This window comes from Macaca thibetana, chromosome 16 (assembly GCF_024542745.1).
Source record: "Macaca thibetana thibetana isolate TM-01 chromosome 16, ASM2454274v1, whole genome shotgun sequence".
Lineage (NCBI taxonomy): Eukaryota > Metazoa > Chordata > Mammalia > Primates > Cercopithecidae > Macaca > Macaca thibetana.
Window position 1 is genome coordinate 51,895,309 of NC_065593.1, and position 13,670 is coordinate 51,908,978.

General features: G+C 46.3%; 1 protein-coding gene across 1 annotated transcript in view; it reads left to right on the forward strand.

Annotated features, from left to right (window-relative positions):
- ATP6V0A1 (ATPase H+ transporting V0 subunit a1) overlaps positions 1-13,670 on the forward strand; it is a 360,020-nt gene that overhangs the window by 317,492 nt on the left and 28,858 nt on the right. Inside the window, exons 10-14 of the mRNA XM_050762605.1 lie at positions 1,774-1,867; positions 6,159-6,371; positions 8,202-8,352; positions 12,808-12,947; positions 13,503-13,657. Of these exons, the coding sequence (XP_050618562.1) occupies positions 1,774-1,867; positions 6,159-6,371; positions 8,202-8,352; positions 12,808-12,947; positions 13,503-13,657 (753 nt within the window). The remainder of the gene's footprint in view (positions 1-1,773; positions 1,868-6,158; positions 6,372-8,201; positions 8,353-12,807; positions 12,948-13,502; positions 13,658-13,670) is intronic.

Genomic DNA, 13,670 nt, shown 5'->3' on the forward strand with positions numbered 1-13,670 from the left:
TAATCCCAACACTTTAGGAGGCCGAGGCAGGAGGATTGCTTGACCCCAGGATTTGAAGACCAGCCTGGCCAACTTAGTGAGACCCCATGTCTATAAAAAACTAAAAACTGAAAAAAAGAACCACAATTTCCTTAACTTGGGGAAAAATAATTCTTTTTTTTTTTTTTTTTTTTTTTTTTTTTTTTGAGACGGAGTCTCGTTCTGTCGCCCAGGCTGGAGTGCAGTGGCCGGATCTCAGCTCACTGCAAGTTCCGCCTCCCGGGTTCACGCCATTCTCCTGCCTCAGCCTCCTGAGTAGCTGGGACTACAGGCGCCCGCCACCTCGCCCGGCTAGTTTTTTGTATTTTTTTAGTAGAGACGGGGTTTCACCGTATTAGCCAGGATGGTCTCGATCTCCTGACCTCGTGATCCACCCGTCTCGGCCTCCCAAAGTGCTGGGATTACAGGCTTGAGCCACCGCGCCCGGCCGGAAAAATAATTCTTAAGGACTCATGGTTTATAAATGCCATATTATTCTGGGACAGTGAGTCTCCGTACTTAGCATAGATGTTATGTCCTTCAATTTTCTGAAATTCTGCCTTAGGGACAGATTTTTTTTTTGAGATGGAGTCTCGAGCTGCCATCCAGGCTGGAGTGCAGTGGCACAATCACAGCCCACTGCAACCTTCACCTCCAGGGTTCAGGCGATTTCTCCTGCCTTAGCCTCCCAAGTAGCTGGGACTACAGATGTGCGCCACCACGCCTGGCTAATTTTTGTTTTTTTTAGTAGAGATGGGGTTTCGCCATGTTGGCCAGGCTGGTCTCAAACTCCTCATGTCAAGCGATCTGCCCGCCTCAGCTCTCAGAGTGCTGGTGTTACAGGCATAAGCCACTGTGCCTGGCCTTTTTTTTTTTTTTTTTTGAGGCAGGGTCTCACTCCATTGCCCAGGCTAAAGTGCAGTGGCGTGATCACAGCTCACTATAGCCTTGACTTCCTGAGCTCAGTTGATTCTCCCACCTCAACCTTGTGAGTAGCTGGGACTACAGGCATGTGCCACTATGCCCAACTAATTTTTGTATTTTTTGTGGAGACGAGGTTTCACCGTGTTGCTCAGGCTTGTCTTGAACTTCTAGAATCAAGCAATCCACCTGCCTCAGCCTTCCAAAGTGCTGGGATTACAGGCGTGAGCCACTGCGCCTGGCCTAGGGACAGAATTTTTTCCATGCCATCTTACTCCGTTAATTTACAATATAATTTGCTTTACTTTTTTTTTTTTTAATCTCAAGGGAATTTCATAGCTACAGAGAATGTCAAGATAGTTCAGATGTTATAATTGCTTCGTCTGCAGGTCATTTCACGTAGTGTTGACTTAGGCTGGACGCGGTGGCTCATGCCTGTAATCCCAGCACTTTGGGAGGCCGAGGTGGGTGGATCGCCTAAGGTCAGGAGTTCGAGACCAGCCTGGCCAATGTGGTGAAACCCCATCTCTAGTAAAAATACAAAAATTAGCCAGGTGTGGTGGCAGGTGCCTATAATCCCAGGTACTCGGGAGGCTGAGGCAGGAGAACTGCTGGAACCCAGGGGCAGAGGTTGCAGTGAGCTGAGATTGTGCCACTTCACTCCAGCCTGGGTGATACAGCAAAACTCCATCTCAAAAAAAAAAAGAAAAATAGTATTGACTTAATACATTGGTCTGACCTAATCCTGTTTTGGTCCTTCTGGTACATTAGGATTACTTTCTGAGATTATTTAAATTAGATAAGTTAAGAAACTTCGATGTTCCTACATTCCAGGTTCCGAGCCTCACTCTATCCCTGTCCTGAGACACCACAGGAGAGGAAGGAAATGGCTTCCGGAGTGAATACTAGAATTGATGATCTCCAAATGGTATGCAGAAGGCTGGAAGGAATTTGTTTTTGTGAAATACTGGAATACAAGACCATCCTCCTTCCTTGAAATGCTAATGGTCTACAAGGCACCTGTAGCAAACCAGGATACCAAAAAAAGAAATGTCCATGAGTAGTATGTCCTTCTGGGAGCTGAGAAAGTGTCAGGAAATGATGGTTAAAAATAGCATTAGCCCTCCTCAAACGAGACAGGAATGCTAAGCATCTAGATTCGTTGTTGCCTAGCATATTCAATTCCTCTCCACCTCATGACTCTGAGATTTTTTTTTTTTTTTTTTGAGACAGAGTCTCACTCTGTCACCCAGGCTGAAGTGCCATGGCGCTATCTCAGCTCACTGCAACCTTTGCCTCCTAGGCTCAAGTGATCCTCCTGCCTTAGCCTCCTGAGTAGCTGGGATTACAGGCATGTGCCATCATGCCTAACTAATTTTTGTATTTTCGTTTATTTTTTTTGAGACGGAGTCTTGCTCTTTTGCCCAGGCTGGAGTGCAGTGGCGTGATCTTGGCTCACTGCAACCTCTGCCTCCCAGGTTCAAGCGATTCTCCTGCCTCATCCTCCCAAGTAGCTGGAATTACAAGCATGTGCCACTAAACCTGGCTAATTTTTGTATTTTTAGTAGAGACAGGGTTTCGCCATGTTGGCCAGGCTGGTCTCAAACTCCTGACCTCAAGTGATCCTCCCACCTCAGCCTCCCAAAGTGCTGGGATTATAAGCGTGAATCACTGTACCTGGCCTAATTTTTGTATTTGTAGTAGGGATGGGGTTTTACCATATTGGCCAGGCTGGTCTTGAACTCCTGACCTCAAGTGATCCACCTGCCTCAGCCTCCCAAGGTGCTGGGATTACAGGCGTGAGCCATTGTGCCAAGCCAAGTCTGAGATAGTTTTTTTTGTTTGTTTTTTGTTTTTTTGAGACAGAGTCTCACTCTGTTGCCCAGGCTGGAGTGCAGTGGCACGATCTCAGCTCACTGCAAGCTCCGCCTCCTGGGTTCATGCCATTCTCCTGCCTCAGCCTCCTGAGTAGCTGGGACCACAGGCGCCTGCCGCACGCCCGGCTAATTTTTGTATTTTTTAGTAGAGACGGGATTTCACCGTGTTAGCCAGGATGGTCTCGATCTCCTAACCACATGATCTGCCTGCCTTGGCCTCCCAAAGTGCTGGATTACAGGCATGAGCCACCACGCCCGGCTGATAGTTTTTATAATAATAATTTTTTAAAAGTATGCTTAGTTAAGAAAAATATATATCAAACAATCTAAAAATACATGAGAAGTCAGTTCTGCCCTCTCCCACACACCCTCCTGAGGCAGCCAGTCCCAGTAGCTCGGCATGCATCCCTGCGGTCACCTTTGATCTTAACCACACAGTCTAGCCAAAAAGCCCTGGTGTGACTTTTGTACCCAAGAAGAGACTGTGTTGGAGTTTTGCCAAATTGCAGTAAGTGTGGTTTATGCACACTACAGTTACCACAGAGCTCTGAGGGAGGAGTTGTGAACTATGTGTACATGGAAGGAAAGACTGGTAAGTGGGGCTTTGTTCCCTTTGAAAGAATGAAAGTGATGATTACCCCCTTAGAATATTAATAAACATGCTTAATCCCAAAGGCAGTTCCTTTTGGCAGTGGCAGAATTGTCAGAGATACGTTGTAACTTCCATTTCTCTTTTTTTTTTGGAGACAGAGTCTTGCTCTGTCTCCCAGGCTAGAGTGCAGTGACGCGATCTTGGTTCACTGCAACCTCTGCCTCCCGGGTTCAAGCGATTCTCCTGCCTCAACCTCCCAAGTAGCTGGGATTACAGGCGCCCGCCACCACACCTGGCTAATTTTTGTATTTTTAGTAGAGACGGGGTTTTGCCATGTTGGCCAGGCTGGTCTTGAACTCCTGACCTCAGGTGATCTGCCTGCCTCAGCCTCCCAAAGTGCTGGGATTACAGGTATGAGCCACCATGCCCAGCCTGTAACTTCCATTTCAACTCTCAGTGACCTCCATCATGTATGACCCACCAATCTGAACTGTTGCTGGCTCCTTTGAGATACACTTACCTGTTTAACCAGAGAGAGAGTTTTAGAACTGCTGGTGAGTGATAGGCTATATTAGTACATTCTGGGTTCTAAGGCTGTCTTAATCTTCTTCCAGTCCTATGGGTAGATGTAAAGAGCATGTGAGGTAGACATTATAACTGACCAAAATTTGATTTTTTAAAAATCTAGCTGTAGGAACTGGAAGTTTAAAAGGGATTGAATACCAAGGAGTGGGATGAGGAAAGAGAAAGGCAAATAGAACATTGTTTGCTAGTTTCTTTAGCATCCTTCTAGAAAAAGGTTTTTTTGTTTGTTTGTTCTGTTTTGTTTTAAAGACAGATCTCACTCTATCACCCAGGCTGGAATGCAGTGGCACAGTCTTGGCTCACTGCAGCCTTGACCGACTAGGCTCAAGCAATCTGTCTCAGCCTCCCAAGTAGCTAGGACTACAGGTGCTTGCTGTCATGCCCAGCTAATTATTTTTTGGTATGTTTTTGTGGAGATAGGTTCTCACTATGTTGCCCAAAGTGGTCTGGAACTCCTGACCTCAAGCAGTCCTCCTGCCTTGGCCTCCCAAAGTGCTGGGATTACAGGAGTGAGTAAGAGTAATTGTGAAATAGTCCACAACCAGAAGGAAAGAAAGTAGCTATCTTCAAGTGATGTATTTCCCTAGCATGCCATGGCTTTGCTTTTAAAAACAAAACAAAACAAACCTCTTTATGGAGGTCACCTTCCTCTGCCCAAGACAGTTTTTCAGGGAGTAATTACTGCTTTGTTCTGAACTCACTTGAAGAATTATCTATGGTGGAGACTTGTGCTTTTGTTGCTTGCCTAATTTCTTCCAATTGGAAGCAGCAGGCTTAGCTACACTTCTGCTATTAAAAACTGAAATATGGGCTGGACGTGTTGGCTCACGCCTGTAATCCCAACACTTTGGGAGGCCGAGGCAAGTGGATCATGATGTCAGGAGTTCGAGACCAGCCTGACCAACATGGTGAAACCCCGTCTCTACTAAAAATACAAAAATTAGCCATGCGTGGTGGCGTGCGCCTGTAATCTCAGCTACTTGCGAGGCTGAGGCAAGAGAATCACTTGAACCCGGGAGGCGGAGGTTGCAGTGAGCCAAGACCACGCCACTGCATTCCAGCCTGGGCCACAGAGCGAGACTCCATCTCAAAAAAAAAAAAAAACTTAAATATTTGGTATTAAGCCAATGGAATGTAAAATGTTCCTGTACCTTCCTCCCACCCTAGTCTTGGCACTGTGATTCCTCTGAGGGAAATCTGTACTGGTTTCGAAAGGATCAACACTGAACCATTTTTTCCTCTGAGAAGCCTGACATAAAGGTAACACCTTAGCTGCCCTCATGATGGCAGTGGTCTGTGGCAGTCCAAGCCCCCTGTAAAGATCACAGGTGCTCCTGATCCCGCGGCGTCTCCTGGCCCATGTTTCCAGCGTAGGCAGGTGGTGGTATTCAGCACCGCCTCTTTCCGCCCTCTCCTGTTGCTGACCCATGTGCAGGGGGTTCTGTGTGGATTTGTTCATTTATCAGCTCTTGGGCTTGTGATGCCTACTTCTTCAAGTCTGAGTTACAGTCCCCACATAGAAAGTTGTTGCTCTTTAATGAGCCAAGTTAAATGTAGTGACCTACATTTGTTATGCCTTGGACTGGTGGTAGGATTGAACATATATAGAAAAGCGAAAAAACAGTTTTCTCAGTTTTCTTTTCAGGTTGAAGCTAAATAAAAGTGAATGTTAGTAACTAGAACTCTAATTTCTTTTTTTTTTTTTTTTTTTTTTTTTTTTGAGACGGAGTCTTGCTTTGTCACCCAGGCTAGAGTGCAGTGGCCGGATCTCAGCTCACTGCAAGCTCCGCCTCCCAGGTTCACGCCATTCTCCTGGCTCAGCCTCCCGCGTAGCTGGGACTACAGGCGCCTGCCACCTCGCCCGGCTAGTTTTTTGTATGTTTTAGTAGAGACGGCGTTTCACCATGTTAGCCAGGATGGTCTTGATCTCCTGACCTCGTGATCCGCCCGTCTCGGCCTCCCAAAGTGCTGGGATTACAGGCTTGAGCCACCGCGCCCGGCCTAATTTCTTGTAATTGGGAAAAAAGAAACTATTCTAGCCAGAGGAAGAAAAAGACAATTCCCTGGCAATTCTTTTCAGAAAGCTGTGCCTCTTTGCCATTCATATCCTGAGATCTAAATCTGGTGTTAAAAGGATCCCTCGCTTGTTCCTTTTCTCCCCAAAGGTTCTAAATCAAACGGAGGATCACCGCCAGAGGGTTCTGCAGGCGGCTGCTAAGAACATCCGTGTCTGGTTCATCAAAGTGCGGAAGATGAAGGCCATCTACCACACCCTGAACCTGTGCAACATAGATGTGACTCAGAAATGCTTGATTGCAGAGGTCTGGTGCCCTGTCACCGACCTTGACTCCATCCAGTTTGCACTCAGAAGGGGCACGGTGAGTCCCCAAAGCTAGCAACGCAGCTCGTGGCCAGGAAGAGAGGTTCCCATCAATAGTAACATTAACGTCATTTTTGGCCGGGCACGGTGGCTCATGCCTGTAACCCCAGCACTTTGGGAGGCCGAGGCGGGCAGATCACGAGGTCAAGAGATCAAGACCATCCTGGCTAACACAGTGAAACCCTGTCTCTACTAAAAATACAAAAAATTAGCTAGGCGTGGTGGTGGGTGCCTGTAGTCCCAGCTACTTGGGAGGCTGAGGCAGGAGAATGGAGTGAATCTGGGAGGCAGAGTTTGCGGTGAGCCGAGATGGCACCACTGCACTCCATCCTGGGCAACAGAATGAGATTCCGTCTCAAAAGATAAAATAAATAGTAGCATTAACGTCATTTTTATGACATTTCACCTTCGGAGTTTTTTTTTTTTTTTTTTTGGGAGAAGGAGTTTTGCTCTCGTTGCCCAGGCTGCAGTGCAGTGGCACGATCACAGCTCACTGCAACCTCCACCTCCCTGGTTCAAGTGATTCTCCTGCCTCAGCCTCCTGAGTAGCTGGGATTACAGGCGCGCGCCACCACACCCAACTAACTTTTTGTATTTTTAGTTGAGACGGGGTTTCATCATGTTGGCCAGGCTGGTTCAAACTCCTGACCTCAGGTGATCGACCCGCCTCAGCCTCCCAAAGTACAGGAGTTACAGGTGTGAGCCACTGCTTCTGGCTCAAAGCAGTTTTAAAAGAGTAATCTGCTGATAGTATCTAGGTTGGATTGAAGGGTGAAGAGATTCTGTAGGTACGGGTTCAGTTAGGAGGTTATTGTAGACATAGAGTAGTAAATGATAAGAATCCCCAGGTAGGACTTGAAAATGGGAAAAAAAAAATGACGAATTGTGAGATGTTCTGCAGGAAAAATCAGTAGGGATACCTGGTTCCTAGCAAGGTGCAAGAGAAATACAAGGAGAAAGATTTAAACATCTTTTTGAGGCATCAAAGCTGAGTGACCAGAAGAATTAGGGTTCCAATGATGGAAGTAAATGTTCAGCAAGAGAAGCTTATTGATTGGGGAGAGATGGTAAGTTCAGTTCCAGTCACATTGAGGTCCTTGTGGAAATGTCAAGCAGTCAAGGGGACAAAGCTAAGGAAGATGGGAGTCATGAGAATGGAAGGCAATGAGACCTCCAAGAGGGAGGTCATAGAGAGAAAAAAAAGGTTGGGGGCCTGCAATGCTATCAGGTAGGCAGAGCAGAAACAACCAGCAAAGAGAGAAAAGGAATGGTTAGCGAGCAGGAGGAGAACTCCTAAGGAAGAAAGATTTTCACCAAAGATCTCCAATGTCAGGGGCGTGCATTTGGGAGAGAAGCTCTTTGGTCAGGAGCCAGTCACTTTGCATAAGCATGCTCAATCAGACTGCAAGGGATCAGGAAGTTAAGAGAACGTAGTGAAGAAGGAGAGCCAGAGAACATACTTTGCTTTCTCCATGAAAGGGGGAGAACAACTTTCATAAAAAGGCAGATATGGAGGCAGTTCTACATTTTCTTTGGTGACATATTTTAAAGTTAAATTTTTTTCACATTGAGGATGTATTTCACAGGATCTAATAGAAATCTTCCATTATAAATGTTATACCTTGTCCCAGTTTTCCCAAAGGCTGGGAAAGATAATCTCGTTTTATTTTTTTTCATTAGTTTTTTTGTGATATAATTTACATAAAAGAAAATACATATATTTTATGTGTACCATTTGATGAGTTTTGAGAAATACACACCTGTGTAACCACCACCACCACAATTAGGAGGATAACCTAATTTTGATAAATGTGCTCATGTTTTTCAGGAACACAGTGGTTCCACTGTACCTTCCATTTTGAACAGGATGCAGACAAACCAGACTCCCCCAACCTATAACAAAACCAACAAGTTTACCTATGGCTTTCAGAACATAGTAGACGCTTATGGAATTGGAACTTACCGAGAGATAAATCCAGGTAAAAGAAAGCTTGTTATCTTTTTACTCTGGAGTTTTTTGTTTGTTTGTTTGGTTTGTTTTGAGACAGGGTCTCCCTCTGTCACCCAGGCTGGAGTGCAGCAGCACGATTGTAGTTCACTGCAGCCTCAAACTCCTGGCCTCAAGAGATCCTCCCAACTCAGCCTCCTGCATAGGTAGGACCACAGGCACACACCACCACACTTGGCTAATTTTTTATTTTATGATTGTTTTTTTGAGATTGGGTCTCATTCTGTTGCCCAGGCTGTGGTGCAGTGGTGCAATCATGGCTCACAGCAGCCTCAACCCCCTGGGCTCAAGTGATTCTTGTGCCTGAACCTCTGGAGTAGCTGAGACTACAGGCATGTGTCACCATGCCTGGCTAATTTTTAAAATTTTTTTAGAGATGGGTTTCGCTATGTTGCCCAGGCTGATAATTTTTAATTTTTTTTTTTTTTTTTTTTTGAGACGGAGTCTTGCTCTGTCACCCAGGCTGGAGTGCAGTGGCCGGATCTCAGCTCACTGCAAGCTCCGCCTCCCGGGTTTACGCCGTTCTCCTGCCTCAGCCTCCCGAGTAGCTGGGACTACAGGCGCCCGCCACCTCGCCCAGCTAGTTTTTTTGTATTTTTTAGTAGAGACGGGGTTTCACCGTGTTAGCCGGGATCGTCTCTCGATCTCCTGGCCTCGTGATCCGCCCGTCTTGGCCTCCCAAAGTGCTGGGATTACAGGCTTGAGCCACCGCGCCCGGCCGATAATTTTTAATTTTTTTAGAGATGGGGTTTTGTTATGTTGCCCAAGCTAGTCTGGGACTCCTGGGCTCAAGCATGCCTCCTACTTCAGCCTCCCAAAGTGCTGGGATTACAGGTGTGACCCACTATGCCTGGCCTTTTTGTTAGTTGTTTCTTCTAACACCTCACTTTAAAGTTGCTGTTGAACAACTGAATTAAAATTAAAGATGTTAATCCTAGCACTTCTTTTTAAATTTTTGTTTTATTTTTTATTTTTTTTGAGACAGAGTCTCGCTCTGTCGCCCAGGCTGGAGTGCAGTGGCACAATCTTGGCTCACTGCAAGCTTCACCTCCCAGGTTCTCGCCATTCTCCTGCCTCAGCCTCCTGAGTTGCTGGGACTACAGGCACCTGCCACCATGCCCGGCTAATTTTTTTTTTTTTCGGTGAGATGGAGATTTACTCTTGTTGCCCAGGCTGGAGGGCAATGGCACAATCTCAGCTCACCGCAGCCTCTGCCTCCCAGGTGCAAGCAGTTCTCCTCCCTTAGCCTTCCGAGTAGCTGGGATTACAGGCATGTGCCACCACTCCCAGCTAATTTTGTATTTTTGTTGAGATGGAATTTTACCATGTTGCCCAGGCTTATATCGAACACCTGACCTCAGGTGATCCGCCTGCCTCTGCCTTCCAAAGTGCTGGGATTACAGGCGTGAGCCACTGCGCCTAGCCATTTTTTTGTATTTTTAGTAGAGGCGGGGTTTCACCATGTTAGCTAGGATGGTCTCGATCTCCTGACCTCGTTATCTGCCCGCCTTGGCCTCCCAAAGTGCTGGGATTACAGGCATGAGCCACTGCACCCAGCCAATCCTAGCACTTTTAGAGGCCGAGATAGGAGGATTGCTTGAGCCCAGGATTTCAACATCAGCCTGGGCAATATAATGAGACCCCATCTCTATTAAAAAATAAATAGGCTGGGCGCGGTGGCTCACGCCTGTAATCCCAGCACTTTGGGAGGCCGAGGCGGGCGGATCACAAGGTCAGGAGATCGAGACCACAGTGAAACCCCGTCTCTACTAAAAATACAAAAAATTAGCCGGGCGCGGTGGCGGGCGCCTGTAGTCCCAGCTACTCAGGAGGCTGAGGCAGGAGAATGGCGTAAACCCAAGAGGCGGAGCTTGCAGTGAGCCGAGATTGCGCCACTGCACTCCAGCCTGGGCGACAGAGCGAGACTCCGTCTCAAAAAAAAAAAAATTAAAAAAATAAAAAAAATAAATAAATAAACATGTTGACACCTCAGCTCTTGTGTACTTCCTTTGCAGAGGTGCTCATTCTGGCAGGGCATGGTGGCTCACACCTGTAATCCCAGCACTTTGGGAGGCTGAGGCATGTGGATCACATGAGGTCAGGAGTTTGAGACTAGCCTGGCCAACATGGTGAAACCCCGCCTCCGCTAAAAATACAACAATTAGCTGGACGTGGTGGCGCGCACCTGTAGTCCCAGCTACTTGGGAGACTGAGGCATGAGAATCACTTGAACCCAGGAGGCAGAGGTTGCAGTGAACCGACATCATGCTGCTGCACTCCAGCTTGGGTGACAGAGCAAGACTGTCTCAAAAAAAAAAAAAAAAGTGCCCATTTGATGTAAGGAGCAGGTTTACTGTCAGGTAGCGTTCCTTTAAGAGTTCATTGGCTGGGCTGGGTGTGGTGGCTCACACCTGTAATCCCAGCACTTTGGGAGGCTGAGGCGGGTGGATCACCTGAAGTCGGGAGTTCAAGACCAGCCTGACCAACATGGAGAAACCCCGTCTCTACTAAAAATACAAAATCAGCCAGCATGGTGGCTCATGCCTGTAATCTCAGCTACTCGGGAGACTGAGGCAGGAGAATCACTTGAACCTGGGAGGCAGAGGTTGCTGTGAACCAATATTGCGTTATTGCACTCCAGCCTGGGCAATAAGAGTGAAACTCCGTCTCAGAAAAAAAAAAAAAAAAAAGTTCATTGACTGGATGTGGTGGTTCATGCCTGTAATCCCAGCACTTTGGGAGGACAAGGTGGGAGGATCACTTGAGGTGTTGGCCAACAGGTGACACCCTATCTCTACTAAAAATACAAAAAAATTAGCCCGGCCTGGTGGTGAATGCCTGTAATCTCAGCTACTCAGGAGGCTGAGACAGTAGAATTGCTTGAACCCAAGAGACAGAAGTTACAGTGAGCCAAAATTGTGCCACTGCACTCCAGCCTGAGTGACAGAGTGAGACTCTGTCTCCAAAAAAAGAAAAGTTCATGAGACTGGATTCTTTCATGTGCCCTCACAGCCCTAAAACACCTGGACTTCTCTAGCAAATCATTTGCAGGAACTGCTTTAACTGCTTTAAGCAAAATGTTTCTCCTAAGATGTCTGATATTTTTAAATGGCTTTTTTGTTTTGTTTTGTTTTGTTTTTTTGGCTTCCTTGTTCCAAGGTTAGACAGAAAAAATGTAGCAAGTATTGGCCATTTTAGACACAACACAGATTTCTCCTATATTTGGAGAGTTCTCCTATATTTGGAGAGTTAAATCAAGAGTGTGCGGATTCATTTTCAGTTGGAGCCATATGCAAGAACTGCTTTGCTCTGGACTTTCTCTGTCTGTACATTATCTGATATGTAGCTTTATACCACTGGGACATAGTTGCTGCACAAAGAGAAGACAGCTGGCCTGCCCTGGGAGCGGGGTCCCACGAGTTACAAGAGAATCAAAGAACAAACCAATGTTGTCAGGGTTACACCTTCGTTTCCTCTGTTCTTCTTTGTTTAAAATATTATCAGAGCTGCCAGGCACAGTGCCTCCTGTCTGTAATCTCGGATACTCAGGAGGCTGAGGTGGAAGGATCGCTCAAGGCCAGGAGTTCAGCACTAGCTTGGGCAAAATAGTGAGATTCCATCTAAAAAAAAAATCCTCTATCAGTAATTAAAAAAAAAAAATTGACTGGGCATGGTGGCTTATACTTGTAGTTCCAACTGTTTGGGCGGCTGAGGTGGGAGGATAACTTGAGTCCAGGGGTTGCAGGCTGCAGTGAGCTGTGATGGCACCACTGCACTCCAGCCCGGGTGGCAGAGCAAGACCCCATCTCTCTTTAGAAAAAGTTATCAGTAGCTCAAATTTCATTAGCTACTTTGAGAAGGTGTGTTGATTCTGCCATAAAAGATTTTCTCTGAGAGTCCTGTCTGTCTGGCAGCTGGGGAATAAGTCACCTTATATTGATCTTAAGAGTGTGGAAGGCTGCCGGGCGCAGTGGCTCACGCCTGTAATCCCAGCACTTTGGGAGGCCGAGACGGGCGGATCACAAGGTCAGGAGATCGAGACCATCCTGGCTAACCCGGTGAAACCCCGTCTCTACTAAAAATACAAAAAACTAGCCGGGCGAGGTGGCGGGCGCCTGTAGTCCCAGCTACTCGGGAGGCTGAGGCAGGAGAATGGTGTAAACCCGGGAGGCAGAGCTTGCAGTGAGCTGAGATCCAGCCACTGCACTCCAGCCTGGGCGACAGAGCGAGACTCCGTCTCAAAAAAAAAAAAAAAAAAAAAAGAGTGTGGAAGGCTGAGCATGGTGGCTCACGCCTGTAATCCCAACACTTGGGGAGGCTGAGGTAGGTGGATCACTTGAGGTCAGAGTTGGAAAAGAATGTGGTATTTGTGGAATTGCTATGGTTTAATGTACTTTGTATATTTCTTTTTTTGGTTTCTTTATAGCTCCATATACTATTATCACGTTCCCTTTTCTATTTGCTGTGATGTTTGGAGACTTTGGTCACGGCATTTTAATGACCCTTTTTGCTGTGTGGATGGTACTGAGGGAGAGCCGGATCCTTTCCCAGAAGAATGAGAATGAGGTATTGTTTATGTTACATCTGATTGAACTGAAATTTTGTAATTTCCCAAGCATTCATTATGAAAGTCATGATGTGGAAGTCTTTTATCCATGAATTTATCAAAAGGAAGTAGAGAAGTTATGTTCATTTTCACACCAAAGAGGACATGTGCTAGCTGGAAGTGATAGTGTGTGCCTGTAGTCCCAGCTACTTGGAGGCTGAGGCAGGAGAATCACTTGAGCCTAGGAATTCGAGACCAGCCTAGGCAACATAGTGAGACCCTATCTCTAAAAAATAAAAATTATTTAGGTTGGTGCAAAAGTTGTTGCGGTTTTGGCCGCCAAAAGAAATGGCCAAAACCGCAATAACTTTTGTACCAACCTAATAAAAAAATAGAGGCCACATCCTGTGAAAGTAACTGTCTCATTAGCATTGTATTTTGGTTTTTACTTCAAGCTCTCTGAATCAGGATGGGGTAAAGTAGCACCAGAGAAAGGGGCAGGTATTCTGAATAACATTATCACAATGTGAGCTGCAGTGAGTACATTCTCATTACTTCTTTCTTCTGGTTCCCAGATGTTTAGCACTGTGTTCAGTGGTCGATACATTATTTTATTGATGGGTGTGTTCTCCATGTACACTGGCCTCATCTACAATGATTGCTTTTCCAAGTCTCTTAATATCTTTGGGTCATCCTGGAGTGTACGGCCGATGTTTACTTATAATTGGACGTAAGTTGCAGAA